The sequence below is a fragment of the Pelobates fuscus genome, chromosome 11 (assembly GCF_036172605.1).
Source record: "Pelobates fuscus isolate aPelFus1 chromosome 11, aPelFus1.pri, whole genome shotgun sequence".
Taxonomy (NCBI): domain Eukaryota; kingdom Metazoa; phylum Chordata; class Amphibia; order Anura; family Pelobatidae; genus Pelobates; species Pelobates fuscus.
Genome location: NC_086327.1, coordinates 93,424,677 through 93,443,992, shown reverse-complemented (window position 1 = coordinate 93,443,992; position 19,316 = coordinate 93,424,677). Strand labels below are relative to the sequence as shown.

General features: G+C 38.8%; 1 protein-coding gene across 8 annotated transcripts in view; it reads left to right on the top strand.

Annotated features, from left to right (window-relative positions):
- KCNAB2 (potassium voltage-gated channel subfamily A regulatory beta subunit 2) overlaps positions 1-19,316 on the top strand; it is a 189,977-nt gene that overhangs the window by 144,437 nt on the left and 26,224 nt on the right. For all 8 annotated transcript variants that reach the window (XM_063436207.1, XM_063436205.1, XM_063436206.1 and 5 more), the window contains 3 exons: positions 8,012-8,055; positions 9,574-9,611; positions 17,986-18,065. In XM_063436207.1, coding sequence (XP_063292277.1) covers positions 8,012-8,055; positions 9,574-9,611; positions 17,986-18,065 — 162 coding nt within the window. The remainder of the gene's footprint in view (positions 1-8,011; positions 8,056-9,573; positions 9,612-17,985; positions 18,066-19,316) is intronic.

The window sequence follows — 19,316 nt, the reverse complement described above, 5'->3', positions numbered from 1 at the left end:
TCTAGTTTAATTGTAAATTTTCTATTTATAGGCTACAGTATTCTAGGGCTGCATGAGACATGGATGTTAAATGACTTCTAGTCTATATATGTAGTAACATATATATATATATATATTATTTGACTAATCAAATTAAAAAAAAGATTCAGTCCTGCCACTGTAGTCATTTCTGACTTCTTGACAACTTTCATGCGCTTTAACTTTTTAGGTAAGACCGCTCACCTTGGTTTTTATAGATATCATAGATATCCATATTATGCACAAAAAACAACAACCCAAGCAACCCTGAAATCTGCACAGTCGTAGGGTAGGCAACCTTTGGCTCTCCAGATGTTAAAGACTACACCTCCCATTATGTTTTTATATCCATAATGCTGGCAAAGCATCAGGGGAGATGTAGTGCTCCACATCTGGGGTGCCAAAGGATGTCTACCCCTGGCACTCTAGCACATTTCGTTCTCGATGCTCTTAAAATGTTCTTTATTGAGATTTTCCAAAATATTATATAAACAATGATAACCATAGCAAAAAATAAACACAAACAAACAAAAGGACATTAATGGAAAAATGTAGAACATTTCAAGATGTCTTCCAGATACTGTGCAAGTCACTGGTCAATGAAGTCCATTCAAGGAATTACAGCACTTCTGCGCATGGTCTGCTTCATTCCGATTGAGAACCCTGTGGTGTGGGGCATGCAATGCCATATGCTCAATGCTTTTGAAAATGTTCAGCTACTACTGCGTTACAGGGGTGCTTAGCAAACAATAACCACTTCAGTTCAGTAAAAGGCAATGGGCACTGACCTACGTATCATCAAAAAATGTGGGATAAGTTTAACAAAAACAAGGCTCTCCATGGCTTCTATAGCCCTCCCTCTCTTTAGCCACTTTGATCATGCAGACTTTACAGTTATTCTTTACTGATATCAATTTCATCCAATCTGGACCTACTGGGAAAGGGTCATGTTTCAATGCTGTTTATCACCCAGCAATCTCAGAGGGGGCAGGATATGCATGCCATAGGCTGCACAGTTTTTCATATATATGTATTTTTTAATTTTTCTTTATTTTTTTTATTTACCACACCACACTAAAAACAATTTGACAGAAAACAGGGGTACACAATGCAAATACTCTGCACCATAACCACTGCAATGAGCTATAGTGGTTACAATGTTTAGATTGCCTGTTTATACACATTGTTAGCACAAAAATCTATACAGTGGAAGTTTTAGTGTTTTGTGTGTTAAAGAGGGTAAGAATCTTCTTGTATATAGGAATATATAGACCGCACAAAATGTAATTCCTAATGCTGTAGTGTCCCTCTGCCCATGGCCGAATGTTAAATAAAACTCTATTAACACTTATTTCTTCAGGCGTTGAGCTACCTCATCGCTGTCTCTGCCTCCTCAGACATGGAGGCAATCAGAGAACCCAGTGCATGCGCTAATTAGGCCTTCCCTATAGGAAAGCATTGAATCTGTGCTTTCCTCTGAAGAATTTAAAAACTCTACATGTACACATCCAGCATCATTTCACGAAGTTAAAGGGACATTATAGTCACCATAAAAACTACATCTTAATGTACTTTAAGAGAAAAGGCAGTGTTTACATTGCTACCTAAGGACACCTTCAGTGGCAGTCACTAGAGGTGCTTCTTGGGTTATTGCTGCACAATGTGAAGCACTGACATTAAGCATCTCCACACTCTGCATGGAGACGCTGAACATTCCTCATAGAGATGCATTGATTCAATGCATCTCTATAAGGACATGCTTCTTGGGGCAGCAATGTGTTTGGCTCTGCCCCGCCCCGCCTCCTTGGCTGAGATCATTAAAATTGAAGATCTCAGCCAATCCAATTGGCTGAGATCGTCAATTATCATCATCTCGGTTGAGGAGGTATATCGGGTGGAGCCAGCAACGGCAGACCCACACGGCGCTGGAATAAAGGTAAATAATACTTATTTAAGAGGGGACGACCACCTTAATAGTGTTTGTAACACTATAGGATCTGAAACACACGTTTGTATTACCGACCCTATAGTGTAGCTTTAACTCCATAAACCACTAGAAAGCCACCACATGCAGTCTTAAAGGAACACTATAGGGTCAGGAACACAATTATCCTCCTAAATTTAGTAAAATCTTATCTTTATTGCAGTTTGCTGCTGCCTGCTCTACCCTGACTCTTCTCCCTCCTCCCGATTTCAGCTGCTGAATGTGCATGCGTGGCAAGAGCCGCGCGCGCTTTCAATCGGTCAATAGGAAAGCATTTCTCAATACTTTCCTATGGACGTCAGCGTCTTCTCACTGTGATATTCACAGTGAGAAGTGCCTCTAGCGGCTGTCAATGAGACAGCCATTAGAGGCTGGATTAACCCTAGTGTAAACATAGCAGTTTCTCGGAAACTGCTATGTTTACAGCTGCAGGCTTAACCCTAGATGGACCTGGCACCCAGACCACTTAATTGAGCTGAAGTGGTCTGGGTGCCTATGGTAGTCATTTAAATGTATTCAAGTGCAGAAGTTACATAATAAAGTAGATCGAAGTTTAGACCCTACAGAGTCTTTTTCCAACAAAACACCTTTCATGGTCGAAACGTCAATCTACTTTTATATGTAACTTCTGCACTTGAATAAATGTAACTTGCTCCTATCTTAAATGTATATTTAATTTAATTTAACATGGGAAGGCATTATCTAAAGTCGATATAAGGAAGGATATATATATATATATATATATATATATATATATATATATATAAATATATACTATGTGTATATTTATGAAATCTTTTTACATAATTAAGTGATTTTATTAATTATAATTTGAGCGACCAGGCAGAGAGTCCAGAGAATTTAATGTGCAAGCCCTATATTTAGCCCTGTAACTTTTCAAAAATACCATAAAACCTGTACATGGGGGGTACTATTTTACTTGGGAGATGTCCCTGCAATTAGGAGTGTTTTAAAACAGTAAAACGTATCATGACAATGATATTATCAGTTAAAGAGCATACTTGTGTACAAAATGTAAAAAATATGAATGCTAACTTTGGCCAGGGTTTATGACTAAGTGGCTACTATAAAAGACTGGACATATACCCCATTTTGAATACCTTGGGTTGTCTACTTTTTCAAACGGTATGCCATGATGGAGGTCATATTCATTCCCAGGCTGCCATACGGTCTCAAAGGCAACATAACCAATCTGGCAATTTTCAGTGTGTAAAAACTGGAAAGGGGGAAGCCTTATATTTGACCCTGTAAATTTCCAAAACCCATAAAACCTGTACATAGGGTACTTGTATATTCGTGGGAAATGGCTGAACACAAATATGTGCCTTTTATTGCAATAAAAGCGAATAATATTATGCCATTCACATTTAAAATGCCACACAGAATTAAGAAAATAACATATCTTAATTTGTCACACTCTTTTAGTTTTTATTCATATAACATTGTTTCATATATAAATATTTGATGTGAAAGGAAATCAGTTTCTTCTGAATAAAATGATATATAAGTTTGTGTGCACTTAATATAAAATAGGAAAAATATGATTGAACAGACAGTCAAATTGTAGGGTTTGTTTTGCTTTTGTTTTGATCAGATCTTGTACACGTGTAGTGTCCCTGTCCCCTTAACCCCTTAAGGACACATGCCATGTGTGACATGTCATGATTCCCTTTTATTCCCGAAGTTTGGTCCTTAAGGGGTTAACCCTTAAGGGGACAGGGAAACTACACTTAGACTACGTCAATGAGATGAAGTGGTCTGGGTGCCTATAGTGTCCCTTTAACATATCCTTAGTCATTCATGTGATTAACGGTTGTGAAACACCAGGGGATGATGCAATTATTGTTGAATGCAGGGTATCAGTGGTCCTAAAACCTTGAAATTTCACAGAAAGTAAGATACTGAAAACCTCTATTTGACTATGTACCACTTTACTGTTTTGTGTAGCACTTCCAGAAACCTGGCAGTCAGGGGGTTAAAGTCTTCTCCCTTGTTAATGCGAGAAGGGAATAATTAAACTCTCTGGATGATGGACAAAGGAGAAAACAAATGCTTTGCTTTTCATTTAACCTCTGGCAGCTTTGCAAAAAAAAAAAGGGGATTGGACGGTGTAATCTGATGATTCGTCATAATACTTTGCTAGTCATAACAGCAAGCATCTGTTATCTGCCTACAAAATCGCGTTTCCTCTTACCGAATGTGAACTTGCATGTGTGAAATTGTTATCATTACTGTGTTCTATGTAGTTTTATTAATAAAACAGGTGTGATCAAGCCACATTCAAATTTGAATTGCCTTAATGCCCATCGGCTTTCTGATATTGGTCAATTCACATCTCTAAGATTGGGTTGCCAGATCAGCAAATTATATAGGAAAGTCTTATAATGTGTACTTCAGGGCTCAGCTTTATTATTATTACTTAATTCCAAGGCCACCCAAATAACATTGTTTTCAGTCACAGTAACCATTCCTGTACTGGTTCCCCCCAAAACAAAATAAGGAATATAACTTTAACTTACATCCTTTTAAGTGTCTCAGCCAAGTTCTCCCTGCAGCCTGATCTTCTTCTACTTATGCGACTCCTGTTTGTTTTGGGTAACATATGTCAACTAGGGTGCGCTGGATGGCACAGGGAGGGTGGGGGTGCATTACATATGCACAGAACTGACATTAGCCAGCCTGGAAACCTTGTTGGCCGCATAGTAGTTAAACTCAGTATGTGCAGCGTTCCACAGTGAAACATTGCACGCACAATTTTCAGGCACCATGCCCACTTCAAATCAGTAATGTGGCCATGGTGCTTAGAGCAGCCATTTAAATATGCACTGCTCGTGTTTGTCCATAAATGAAATCTTGATCTGGCAACTCTACTCTAAAATGCTTTTTTTTTTTTTTTATTTTTTTTTTTTTCACTTAGCAATAAATATTGCATTGAGACATTTTTATTATGGTCCAAGAGGGAAGTGGATAGATATATACTTTCTTGCTTGTAGAATAAGTGCAAACGATAGTAGTTGTATATAAAAAAAAAACATACCTTGGAACAGTGGAAAATGTGACATTTGAATGGGATTAAGGAGCTTTATTGGCAAAATACCCCTATTAGATCCGGCTCATCCATGGGATTTATTGACACAATCACACTAGCCTTTCCTGGTGGATTGTCAGAACCCGTCAGTCTAAATCCAGGATTGTTAGAAGTTATGCAAAAACTCATAAAATAGGTTAAGAGTGATCTATTTAATCCAGTGCCGGGCAAGGTTTATTGTTAGCATCCATACCCTTTCTGATGCCACGCTTCAACCTCCGTGATCCAATCAAATGCTTCTTACAGAGTGAGGGAATTTACGGTACATTAAATAAATGAAATGCACAAAACGGAGACTTGGTGGGACTGCATGAAGGCAGTGGAGATCAAGCCTCCCCTTGCAGATGCGAACTCAGTGTTGCCTCCTAGAGTAGAAGCTGACAATGTAATCGCCAGCACGTTGACAACAGACGTCATTTTTGCACAAAATTTACATGATGCATCCCGGAACAGAGTTCCGCTCTGTCTAAGTCTTGTGTGTCGGGGATGCAAGCAGAAACGCTGCACATACAGACTCCTAGCCCCTTGACCAGATAGATGCCATCTTGGCTTTTCATCACCATGTTTAGGAGGCTGGAAAACGATCATAACATTTCCTCTCATAAACTTATTGGTCCTCTGTATTTAATTTATAAGCTTTTAATTTTTTTTTTTTTTAAAGATTCAATATTAGGAAAAATATTTTTATTTTGTAATAATTTGATACATTTATAATTTTTATATATACAATATTTTTTTTGATATTTTAATTTGTAAAAATTATTTTCAACGTTTATAAAATTATTTGAAAAGCTTATCCAACAATATTAAATTGAGACCATAGGCAGTCTAAGCATCAGAAGCCCTGCGCACTGAGGCAGTGGCTAATGTGCTTCTAGGCTGCCCACTCTTCTAGTTCGGAACCTTACCAGATTTAATGGTGTATAGGCTGCCCATTTCGCAAAAAAAAGCACCAAATCGCTACCGAAACAACTGTAAAAGAAATGGAATGTAAGACAGCTCAAGAAAGATGTTTGTTACTGTTTCATTACTTCTATGTAAATGTAAGTGTGATTATAAATGCACAGGAGGTAGAATCTGTTTGCATACCTCATATACATTGAACAAAATTATAAAAGCAACACTTTTGTTTTTGCCCACATTGTGGATCAAGTGGCTCATGGTGGCGGTGGGGTTATGGTTTGGGCAGGCGTATGTTATGGACAACATGCATTTTATTGATGGCATTTTGAATGCACAGAGATACCGTGACGAGATCCTGAGGCCCATTGTTGTGCCATTCATCTACGACCATCACCTCACATTGCAGCATAGTTACATAGTTACATAGCTGAAAAGAGACTTGCGTCCATCAAGTTCAGCCTTCCTCACATATGTTTTTTGCTGTTGATCCAAAAGAAGGCAAAAAAAACCCAGTTTGAAGCACTTCCAATTTTGCAACAAGCTAGGAAAAAATTCCTTCTTGACCCCAGAATGGCGGTCAGATTTATCCTTGGATCAAGCAGTTATTACCCTACATTGAAAGATTATATCCTTGAATATTCTGTTTTTGCAAGTATGCATCTAGTAGCTGTTTGAACATCTGTATGGACTTTGATAAAACCACTTCTTCAGGCAGAGAATTCCACATCCTGATTGTTCTTACAGTAAAAAAAACCTTTCCTTTGCCTTAGACGAAATCTTCTTTCTTCTAGTCTAAACGCATGCCCTCGTGTCCTATGTAAAGTCCGGTTTGTGAATAGATTTCAACACAATGGTTTGTATTGGCCTCGAATATATTTGTATAATGTTATCATATCCCCTCTCAGGCGACGTTTTTCTAAACTAAATAGGTTTAAATGTGTGAACCTTTCTTCATAGCTGATATGTTCCATTCCTTTTATTAATTTTGTAGCCCGCCTCTGCACTTTTTCTAGTGCCATAATATCCTTCTTTAGAACAGGTGCGCAAAATTGCACAGCATATTCAATGTGTGGTCTTACCAGTGATTTATAAAGAGGCAAAATGATATTCTCGTCCCGAGAATGAATGCCCTTTTTCATGCATGACAATACCCTACTGGCCTTGGCCACTGCTGTTTGACATTGCACATTGTTGCATACTTTGTTGTCTATAACAATTCCCAAGTCCTTTTCGTGTATTGTTATCCCTAATTCGCTTCCATTGCTTGTGTATTCTTTACGCCGAAGTGCATAACTTTGCATTTTTCAACATTAAATGTCATCTTCCATTTGAGTGCCCTGTCCTCCAGTCTATCTAAATCCCTCTGCAGCAAAGTAATATCTTGCTCACATTGTATTATTTTACAAAGTTTTGTGTCATCTGCAAACACTGAAACATGACTTTCAATGCTGTCTTCATGATAATGCACGTTCCCATGTTGCAAGGATCTGTACACAATTCCTGGAAGCTGAAAACATCACAGTTCTTGCATGGCCAGCATACTCAACTGACATGTCACCCATTGAGTATGTTTGGGATGCTCTCGATCGGCGTATACGACAGTGTGTTTCAGGTCCTACCAATATCCAGCAACTTCGCACATCCATTGAAGAGGAGTGGTCCAACATTCCACAGGCCACAATCAACAACCTGATCAACTCTATGCAAAGGAGATGTGTTGCACTGTGTGAGGCAAATGTTCACTAACACAGATTTAGACAGATTTGTGAACAGTATTTGAGAGAAATAGGCCCTTTGTGTGCATAGAAAAAGCTTAGATCTTTGAGTTCAGCTCATTAAAAATGGGGGCAAAAACATTTTGTTGAGTGTAGTAAGAAATTAGAACTTGTATTAGTGTTAATGCTTTTTATAATGCATTTACCTAAATAACTCATAGGTTGTCTGTTTATAGTAACTAATTTTTCTTGTATTTCAATAACAGTATGTTTGTCTTGCAGAAATTTGGGCAAGTCGGGTTTAAGAGTGTCATGCCTTGGTTTAGGTAAGTTACGCAATATCCAGATTGCACTGTATCAATTGTGCATGCCAGAGTTGTAGATGATTTATAGCTTAGTTTGTCCTCGCTTTAAGGACAAATTCTTTTATGTTCTGATGCGCAAATCAACAATTTCTTTGATGTCCGATCTCTTAAGTTACAAGATGTGTATGAATAGAAATGCCTTTTCATCAGAATGTGAAATAAAATAGTCTTATTGATTACGGCTTACTAGTGCTGGTCTGAAGCTATAAATGTCTAGTGTCCTTCAATTACCAAATCCCTATTTACCGTATTATTAATAATATCTGAACTAAACGGATCTTCTGATAAGTTAATTAGAACGATGTGAAAGAACAGTCCAAGCACAATTAGCACCATAAACAGCGTCATGTAGTGATTATGGTACTAGGATTTCCCTGGCATGCCCCCTATTGTACGTGGTCCGTTTGCTGATGGTTTTACTTCCTACCTGGGTGGTGCCCCCTGTCTCTGCCACTGGAAGGCAATGCTAGTGCAGGGCTTAGCGCTTTGGCTAAGAGTGATCAGCTGATGCTCGCAGCCAATGAACTGACTCTGCATGGCATGGCTTGACTCAGGAGAGTGAACCAGCTGCAGAGAGGCAGGAAGCGGTGCCCAGTAGACCCAAGGAAGCCAAACCGTTGGAATAATGATTACTTACATTGAGGGGGAGTCGGGATACTGCCACAAAGCACAGAGTGATTATGGTGCTTGGTGTGTTTCTTTAAAAATTGAGTTTTTGCATGACATTGTGCAGAATTAATTAAACACCAAATTTCAAAACATAGCATTTAACCCTGCATCACCTCTGCCATTAGTACTTTTAAGCTGAATGTTCTTGTCTACCCTTTTGACCCATCCAGGTTCGATAATTTGATCTATACTCAAGTTTCAAGACGATTATTTAATTTTAAGCTTTTGTGCCCTCCACAGTTAGGAAGTATCCATATTTTTCTATTTTGAGCAGTATAATAATTTTTAAAATAGTGCTTTATGGCAACTATTTTGTAGTGTCCCCAGAAATTAGACACCAGATATAAAAACAGGATGGTTTGGCAGGGGCTCAGAATTGGACTGTTGTACCACATTTAAAAATGTACGGTAAGCAAGTATTGAGTGTTGATTACATATGCAAGTCATTTCAATATGGCTGCCCCCTGCTTTGTAAACACGTGAAAAGACGACTGTTCTTCTTTAATCTTTTACTATGGTTTTGTGCATTAACTAAACAACCTATTCTGTATTTTTTTACTTTTATTCAAAACAGAAATTGTACTGTATTGAGTACTATTTCAAAGCAGACATTCAGAATGTGTGTGTGTTATGTATGTTTGATATGTATGTGTTTATGATTTGAAATGTCCATACTAACTTAACAAATAACTTTTTATCAAGTGTGACACTTAACTAAGTATATTGAACATGTAATACTGCAATATATTAAATACGTAATAATAAATAAACCATACAGTATTTTTGACAATTTACCATCTGTGTTTAAAGGGACATGGGTGACATTTGGAGGTCAGATCACAGATGAGGTAAGACATGCATCTGTTTTATAAATAATCCTAAGTCTGTAGGTAGCAGTTGCTAAGAAATGTAATTGTGACACTTTTCGTATCCAAGGGTCCTTTTCTTTTTTCTTTTTTTTTTTTGTCCATGTATCTGTTTACATCTCATCAAATTAACCTATTTTTAACTTCAAACAAGGTAGCTTATTCTCATTAGTCTTCTTTTCTGGGAACATGTTGAAAGGCCACCTGCCACTTAAAAACAAATTCATAAACAAGTCCATACAACAGGAACCGTGTATATTAAAACCCAGGTCAGTGGTCAAAATAGACAAACTCCGAAATGTTGGAGAAGTCCAAAAAAGGCAACAGGAATGTGGCCTCAAAAACATTCAGGAACAATTTGCAATAAACTTTATCAGATGAACTGTGGGCGTCGTAGATGTTCAAATGCTATTTTAAGAACAAATAAATCCGTATCTTTTTTGTCTGTTCTTTTGGGTGATGAACAAGAAAATTTAAAATTAAACAATGTTGGACTTTGTTTCTCCATAACACATGCATGTAACAGTTTTGATAATTTTCATATCTTTGTACAATTTTTATTATTCTCTAGAAATAAAATTAAATAGCTTTTAGGAACATCTTTCTGTAAGGATATTATACAGCAAAACACGTACAGAACCATTTAATTCCCTGTAATGACCACCGTCGGTTGTCTGCATATTATGCACAGAGCCACAGTCATGACTGTTGATGAGCTGTTAAGGATGTTGACATGATCAGTCATTCCACTGTTCTAAAAGTTTGAGACACCACTTATATCCATTTGGCAAAATTGGGCCCCGTACCTTACATTAAGCACTTTGATTCATCACAATCCACCCAAAGCGGTGATTGACATGTTTAAAAATTGAACATTTAGCAAATTCAGCATCTCAAAATACTTTATATCACTCTTCTAATAAATAGCCAATACCCAAAATATGTATTTCTAAATTATTATTTATCAAGCGCCAATGAATTCTGCAGGGCTGTACAATGGGTGGACTAACAGACAAGTATTTGCAACTAGACGAGTTGGATGCACAGGAAGAGTCGGTGTTGAGGGCCCTGCTAAAATGAGCTTACATACTAGAGGGAGTGGGGTGAAGTGACACAAGAGAAAAGTGTTAGCACAGAACGGAGACCACAAGAACCTATCCTGACTTGTCATCACTTGATGACACGTGCAAGCAATCTTAGAGAGCCATTCCTCATTGGTCAGTTATATACTATAACCTAATATGTTCAAGTACACAATGCCAGAAATGTCAGTTTAGACATACCTTAAAGAAACAAAAAAATTGTGTAGTTATGCATTCATGTGGATTTCTGGCATCCCTGTTATCCCCTTAGCTTCCATGTTCTCATTAAGTTAATGAGAGCATTGCTTGAAGGAAGGTTTTAAATCCATGCTTGTTTCAGCTTAAAGGGACTCTATATCATCTCAAAGAAGTGGTCTAGGTGCTATACCCCTATTATTGTAACACTGCAACTGTTAGCATTGCCGTTGAGTAGATACTGCAATGTTTACATTGCAGGATTAGCCTGTCTCTAGTTGCTCTCATCCTGACAGCAACTAGAGGTGCTTTCTCACCAAAAGCCACGTTAAACACCTCTAAGTCAGATGGTCTGATAGAGACAATTTGATTGGTGCAACTTCGTGTTTTGCCCCACATTCGTATTAACCTCCCAATGCCTCCTTATGGGGTAACATTGGATTGACTGAGATCATCAACAGTGATGATCTCAGCCAAAGAAGCAAGGCGACATTGTAAAGACCCGCACAGCGTTCGGAATAGATGTTTGCATTCCTAACACTATAGTGTTCCTTTAATGGAAACCTGGGCTGCATTAAATTAACAGAGCAAAGAAACATTTCTGTAGTAATACGTGGACATTTCACCCAGCCCTACATGGTGCCCTCCTATTTAATGCACACTTGGTGAGTCAATTTGAGTTAGTTGTAGCTAATTTTGAACTCCAGATTGCTGACTCACTTTAAAGTTATAGTTAATGTTATTATGTTAAACAGCAATTCTTTAACTTGAGTTCACCCTCACAGTACGTGTCTGTGAATCCATGCGTTCCCACAATACACTTGGAATGTGGGCACGGCCACGCTACACTAGAGAGAGGTAGGAGGACCACCTGGGGAGGGAGATGGGGAGAGCAAAACACATACAGGAGAGACCAGCTGAGAGAGGGAGGTGGGGGAGAGAGGGAAGGAGAGACCACCTGGGGAGGGAGAGAGGGAAGGAGAGACCACCTGGGGAGGGAGAGAGAGGGAAGGAGAGACCCCCTGGGGAGGGAGAGAGAGGGGAGGAGAGGCCCCTGGGGAGGGAGGGAGAGGGAAGGAGAGACCACCTGGGGAGGGAGGGAGAGGGAAGGAGAGACCACCTGGGGAGGGAGGGAGAGGGAAGGAGAGACCACCTGGGGAGGGAGAGGGAAGGAGAGACCACCTGGGGAGGGAGAGATGGAAGGAGAGACCACCTGAGGAGGGAGAGATGGAAGGAGAGACCACCTGGGTAGGGGAGGGAGAGGAGAGAGCACCGGGGGGGGGGGGAGAGAGAGAACACCTGGGGTGGGTGGGGGAGAGGAAAGACCACAAGGGTGGGGAGAAATTTTTATTTTGCCTAGGGTGGCAATAATCCTTGCACCTGCCCTGAATGTGGGAGCTCATCAATAAGAATCCAAAACTTACATTTTTGGACGGTGCCCAATTTTTCAACATATTCTAGCACAAGCTTTGTAAAATCAGTGGATAGGTTAGCTTTCCGATGTAACATCCACCAAACTCTATAGGGCTGGGACATACCGTAATCGAACACATGAAAAAAAACAACTTATTTTTTTGTGATTTTTCTACTGCACTGAAATATGGGAATTACAGATCAATAAGCATTTTTGCAGATCATCAACATTTGACTGCTTTTACTTAGCAAACAGAATCAATACCATGTGTGAATCCTAAAGGGTTTATACACTTAATCATGAGTCTAGATTGTAAAACCTAGGCCAAAAGAATAAATTCATAAAGATTGCAGCAGTACTATTTTTCTTATTGTTTTTTTTTTTTTTAACTTAAATATTGAAACTTTGTTGGCCACTCTACCAACAATTCCATTGTATAATATATACAACTTCCAAAATTGATTTTTTTTTTATTATTATTATTCCTCCCAATATTTTTGCTTTTGTAATGAATTCCCCCTTAGTGTAAAAGAAGGAAAATAACAGCTTTCCTCATTTCCGTTGGCTGGGGAATTATCCCAGTAATACTCTTTGTGATGCGATGTTCAAATAATCTGCAGTTAAAGAGAATAGATCACAAAACTGCCTTGTCAGTCGTGTTGGTCCCAGCTGCAATAATAAAAAGGCAAAAAATAGATTAAAGCCTGGCGTTCACCTGGATGGGACCAGGAACTCCCTTCACAAAGACGAATTTGACACTTATTTAAACATTTAAGTGTTTTTGTGCTGAGCATTTTGTTTTGCAGCCTGGCCTAAAAGAAAGGGAATTGCTTGCTATGCAGTTGCGACAGCTGGCCAGATCTCATTGGAAACGCTGTGCCCGTGTACTAAGCAGTGCTCTAGAATAACCTGTCCCCAGGCATTGTAGGGCAATGATTCTGCGCGACTGTGCAGGGGGGTTTGCAATACTAAAGACACACCATGCTCCCGAATTGCGTATGGATTAGCATACGGAGATTGCCTGTCAATGTTTTGTCACGTCATATTAACGTTACATTGTTGCAATTGCAGGTCACAAACAAAACACAGCTGCTGTAGATACAGAATAGGAGAGATGTTAAGAAGTTAATGTAAACATGACCTAACAATAAATATTTTAGGGGCTCTGCTCAATCAAATTTACAATCCAGAAGTGGTATGTGAATAGAGGATATTAATAAACTTAATGATGCTGCTTTTGTTGACCTTGAAATCACGAAAGGCTGTGATGGCTCTTCTGGAATCAAACCTATAACTCAGAGGCTTTTAACAAACACTATAGTGTTAGGAATACAAAGCTGTATTCCTGACACTATCGTGTCCCTCTGCCCCCACAGCCCCCACCTTGTGGCAGTGAATGTTCTAAAACCAGTTGAGTTCAACTGTTGTTTTTCTACGATTTGATTTCACCAAACATTTGTGATCGCTGATCACGATCAATCAGGGTTTTTTTTTTCAGACCACATTTCATCCACAAAGACGATGGTTTCCCACTAGCCTTCCAGTTTTTAATAATGCGTTGGACCGTTCTTAACCCAATTTTAGTCGTTTCTGCATTCTCCTTAGATGTTTTCTCTGCTTGATGCATGCCAATGATTTGACCCTTCTCAAACAGACTAACATCTTTTCCATGACCACGGGATGTGTCTTTCGGTTGTTTAACCCCTTAAGGACGGTGGGCGTTCTATGCCGTCCTTAGGGAACTGGCTCTAAACGCTGGAGGGCGGCATAGAACGCCCTAACCATCCTTTCTACTTACCCGGTCGTCGGCGATCACGGTATGGGGACTTACCTGGGAGTCGCCTCCGTCCTCTTCGGCCCCCCTGGGCCATGTGATCGCGAGGACCTCACGATCACATGGACGGCATAACATTGCTATGGACGGCATAACCGTCCATAGCAATGCCAGCAAGGGAAGTCCCTGTAATGACAGGGACTCCCCCTGCTGTCTGGAAATAAAATGAAATAAAGTTAAAACAGTGTAAAAATAAATAATAAATAATATATACTTAGATCATATATATATTTATATATATAAAAACTGCAAAAAAAAAAAAACGAAAGAGCATAACACAATAAAAAAAGGAATAGGAAGAATTCAGTTACGGGTTTCCTTAATGTTTATTTATAGAACACTTTGTCCAAAATAGTATATTGAAGAAGATTCTACGCTTGATGAGTGTATTGCTTGCTGGAACCAATGTTCCAAGCAGCAGTAGGTTTTTAACATTTGTATATAAACACAACTAAAGTTATACTTTGTGTAATCCTCGCGGAACTGCTGTTAAAGTGGATATTGTTTTGTTTGTTCCTTTCCCGTGCACGCAGTAGAAAGATTGTGTTTTTTCAGGTACGGGGTGCATTAGAAGGTAGGGAAGCTTTCCTAGGATTACAATGAACATTAATTCCATAACAATTGGATTACATCGCTAGGACAAAAAATGTAATCTTAATACAGAGCATTTAAACAAAGGAATCATTCTTTATGTGGAAAATCAATCATCTAGAACAGTTGAATTTTCTGATTACTCAGTTCATTTTCCATAGATCGTATTACCGCAAGCAAACGGTACTCTAATGTGTGCTTAGATCATTTCTGTGGCTTTCAGTTGTAGCAGACAGAAAAATGCAGACAAAGGCATACTATAAATACTATTTATTGCATAAAAGAACTGATGTATGGTGAAACAATAAGAACTAAGCCATCAAAATATATGCTACGTTCTGAATAGTGTAAATCTACACTATGTATTTTGATTTGTTGCCTTTGTATATCAATAAAAAATGGCACAAAATCATAACATCAATGCTTAGAATATATGTAATATTTAGAAGGTGCCACTTTCTATACAGTAATATTGTCTGTTAAGTACAAGCAGTGCAATTACACAGCATTACAGCTACACTTTTCCTCCCTTTTGATCCTACTTATATTGCCTCGATGATGAGAAAACCGTAGAAGAAGGATCTCCGGCGCCAGGATCCGGACATATCAGCACTCTTTCTCCAGGGTCAAAAGACTTTTCTCACAATGCTGACTCTGCTTCTTCTAAAGAGATGATAATGCAGTGGTTTTCAACCAGTGTGCCTCAAACCACCTCAAAGTGTTCCATCAACACCTTCCATGATTCAGGGCTGTAATAGGGTTTGGGTTTCCCACCTAGCAATTAATTAATAAGTTAATTTGGCCAAAAGTAGGGATTTAAATATGGGTGACATTTATAGCCTGCTGATAAATTTAATAAGAAAGAGGAAGCAAGTATGCCTTACAATGGGACTATTAGAGTTAAATGGCCTTATCTATTTGAGACATTAAAACACTTTGGCATGCCGGCACAGTTTATAACAGCAATTAAAGCCTTATACTCCAACGTCAGGGCACAGATCCGGATTTCAGGAACACGAACCATCCCATTCCATCCGAGTAATGGCACAAGACAGGAATTCCCTCTCTCGCCATTGCTGTTTGTCCTATCACTGGAACCCCTCATGCAAACAATACACGCGGCCACAGAGGCTAGGGGAGTCACCTTAGGGGGACAGCAATACGTTATATCGGGATTCGCTGATGACGTATTATTGACATTAACGGACCCAAAGGAATCTATGGCTGCACTGACAGGGATACTGGCGGAATATAGCGAGGTGGCTGGCTACAAAGTTAACTTACACAAATCAAGCGCACTCCCCATAGGTAGTATTAAGGTTTATTAAGTAAAAGGATGAAAACAGCTATATGAATAAAAAAACAAAATGTGTCTCCTCTATGCATGCGAAGTGCTGGAAATGTATACTATCGTGATAACTTCTTCTGTTAATGACACCAGCCTTATTGTAATCAAGCACGTACAAAAAAAAAAGAATACAAAAAAAAAGGAATTGTATTCATTTTTGACATTTTTTTTTACAGGTTCTGAAATACTTCTGGCAACAAACTATCACTGATCTCTGTCTCTCTCCCTCTAGAGAGGAGATAGGGGCAGAGATCACTGTCAAAGTGAGTGTTTGTAACACCCACTTTGTCAGCAGCCAATAATGAGTGATCGCGTGTCGCTCAAACATAATAATTGGCTGTTACTATTTGCCTCAAATGCCTGGCAGATAGTAACAATGATATTTCGGCGGAAGTGCTCTCGGATCGCTCCCCCTGCTCGTTTTAAGTCATGACGGTTCAGGACCGACATCAGTCCTCAAGGGGATGTTTCTGATGACGGTCCTGAATCGTCATTGGTCCTCAGGGGGTTAAAGAAATTGATGGCTTTCCAAATATAACGTGTATGTTCTGCGTGCTATGCAATATATGAGTAGGGCCCCACAGCAATCTTCATGTCTGGTATTGTATGCTGTGCATTTACATAGATCACATGTTCCAGCGCTGTTCAGCAATTTTTCCCTATGTTTACTACTGTGTTTCCCTTAGCGTGTTGCTTACATACACTAAATCTAGAGGAATATGCCTATTTCCCTGGGGGTCTCCTTTTACCAAACCTATATTGTGTTGGCATTCTTGTTTTGCCCGAGTTAAATATAAGCTATAGGTATAGTATGACAAGAAAAAAATGCTTATCGTATAAAATGTATATGTGTGTTTGTTTCTACATGACCCATTGTCATTTAACGGGCTACTCACCCATCTTCCAAAAAGGGAGCTCATAGAAACCCTTAATTCTTGCACAATCTCCATAAGAAAACACCAGCCAGAACACTTAACCCGCATCCCCTCAGGTCAGACTAGTAATGAGGCAATGCTAGCATGTAGGATACTGGAATAGGGCCATGCAAGTGGAGAATGTACTAAATCCCCAGAGCCTGTGTGTCAAACAGTGACAGCTTCAAGTCAGAGCCACAAGACATTGCAGATACTTAGTGCTTTACAGGAATAATTTTCACGGCTAAATGGTTATACAGCTATGCATGATTCAAGTATTATTTGTAATCGGAAAATGAATGTAAAGGGTTCGTCCTAAAAAGATTTATATCTCCCTGCATTGTGAGGTATGAAAGCTTAAAGGGAAGGAATATCTGAGGGATGAAAGCTCAAAGGGACATACATCACTTTGACGAGTGTCTCATTCAAATAAAGTTTTGAAGGGAAAATACCAGTCTGGTGCATTGAGTAGCCAATCTGTACATGCACAAAAAACCTGCGAAGGCTCTCTTGCATATATAGAAATGCTCGGCACTGGACTTGTGCAATCACATAATTGCATACTCACCAACACTGAGTACTGGTACCTGGTGTCTCCAAGAGCAGGACACCAGGGAGCAAAATCAGGACTTTCCTGCCGGAACCTGTGATCTGTGAGGTTGGGAGGCACTGATTGCACTGAACTTTCTGGTATCCCTATTCACAATTTATTGTGGGAGCTAGGATGCATCTTACGGATGGCATATTGCGAACAGGTAAAAGATTGCAGACTGACAAAGTAAATCCAGGGTGCTCCAAGTCTTGGTGTCATGGACATTTGGGCACTTAATTCTCCATATCTAGCTTATTTCAGTCTATCCGGATATTAACCACTGATCTTTATGTCTTTTGTATATGAATATATTCTTATATGGCTTGGATATTAAGTGTTTGCATAAATAAATAAGTGACTCAACCAAACCTGTGTCTCTTTCTCAGATGGCAGAACAATTGATGACCTTGGCGTATGATAATGGAATAAACCTTTTTGACACTGCAGAAGTCTATGCTGCAGGAAAGTAAGTTGTGTTGCATATTTAATCGCATGTTTTTTTCGAGTTATTGTTTTGTGATTTGTTTGCTCTCCGTCACCTCCCCAATCTTTTTCATGCCTGCATTGCCATCTCTATTCGATACTCACGGACATGGTTTCTTGAATGAAAGATTCTATTTACTGATTGGATCATCACTTGTTCTGAGCTGTGTTGTTTTGACGAGTTCTGTATGATTTTTCGAACCACTTTTTTTTTTAGATACAGTTGTTCTAGCACAATTTACCTGCTATGTAAATGTATTTGTAATGTACTTTGATAGTGTGTACTGCAAATGTATTGTTGTCGACCTTGAATTTCAGATGCACTTACGTGTACCTCATTGTAGATGCTGTGTTTTTTTTTTTGTGTGTGTGTTTTTTTTTTTTTATCATTTTCATTTCAATGCCTTAGGAATATTTTCAATCATGAAACCAAGAATACGGTGACTTATACCATCTTTACCAACATACTTACTATCATACATACAAACTATCTGCAATGTCTTAGCAACATATCTTTTACATTTGTGAGAAAATTGAGATTTCATCATTTAAACATATGTTCACAGACTGCTTGGTTCACCATTTTGCATACTTGTTTAGACATAATTTGATGGGTTTATAAACTATTTTAGTGCTCCCAATTACAAAGTACATACTGTGAGCCGAAATGTGATGGATTATGTAAGTATTTTGCTCATAGTGGCAAACTATTTGTCTTGGAGAACCTAGCTGTTGACATGACGTCTGACTGTGCCAAATACAATACAATGAATTGTAAAGATTAGAGATTGCTTTTTCAGACATTTTAATTTGCCTCTGGCACTTGTAACCTTTGTACGAGCAGTGTTCCTTAGTTATTAGTAAGGTGTAGAATTGTTAACTGCTACTAATTTTAATTATTGGCTACAGAAATTTGTTTTGGTATGGGATGATCTATAATTAGTTACATCAAATAACTGTGTAATGACAATATGCTGTTATGCTATTTTACCTAGAGTGTAAATTTTTTATGCTCAGTTTCTTATTATAAAATTCATAGAGATGGGTAGTACTTCGCTTGCAACACTTGGGGCCACTTAACTGGTCTCCTACCTTTAAATCCCTCCCCCTTTTTAACACGTCCCTTACCTTTTATGTGCTATATACCATGTGTCTTTTTTAGTTGTTTTTCGCAATTAGTTTTTTGGGGGGGGTTCTGTGCAATTTTTTTGTTCAAAAGAAGAAAAACACTAAA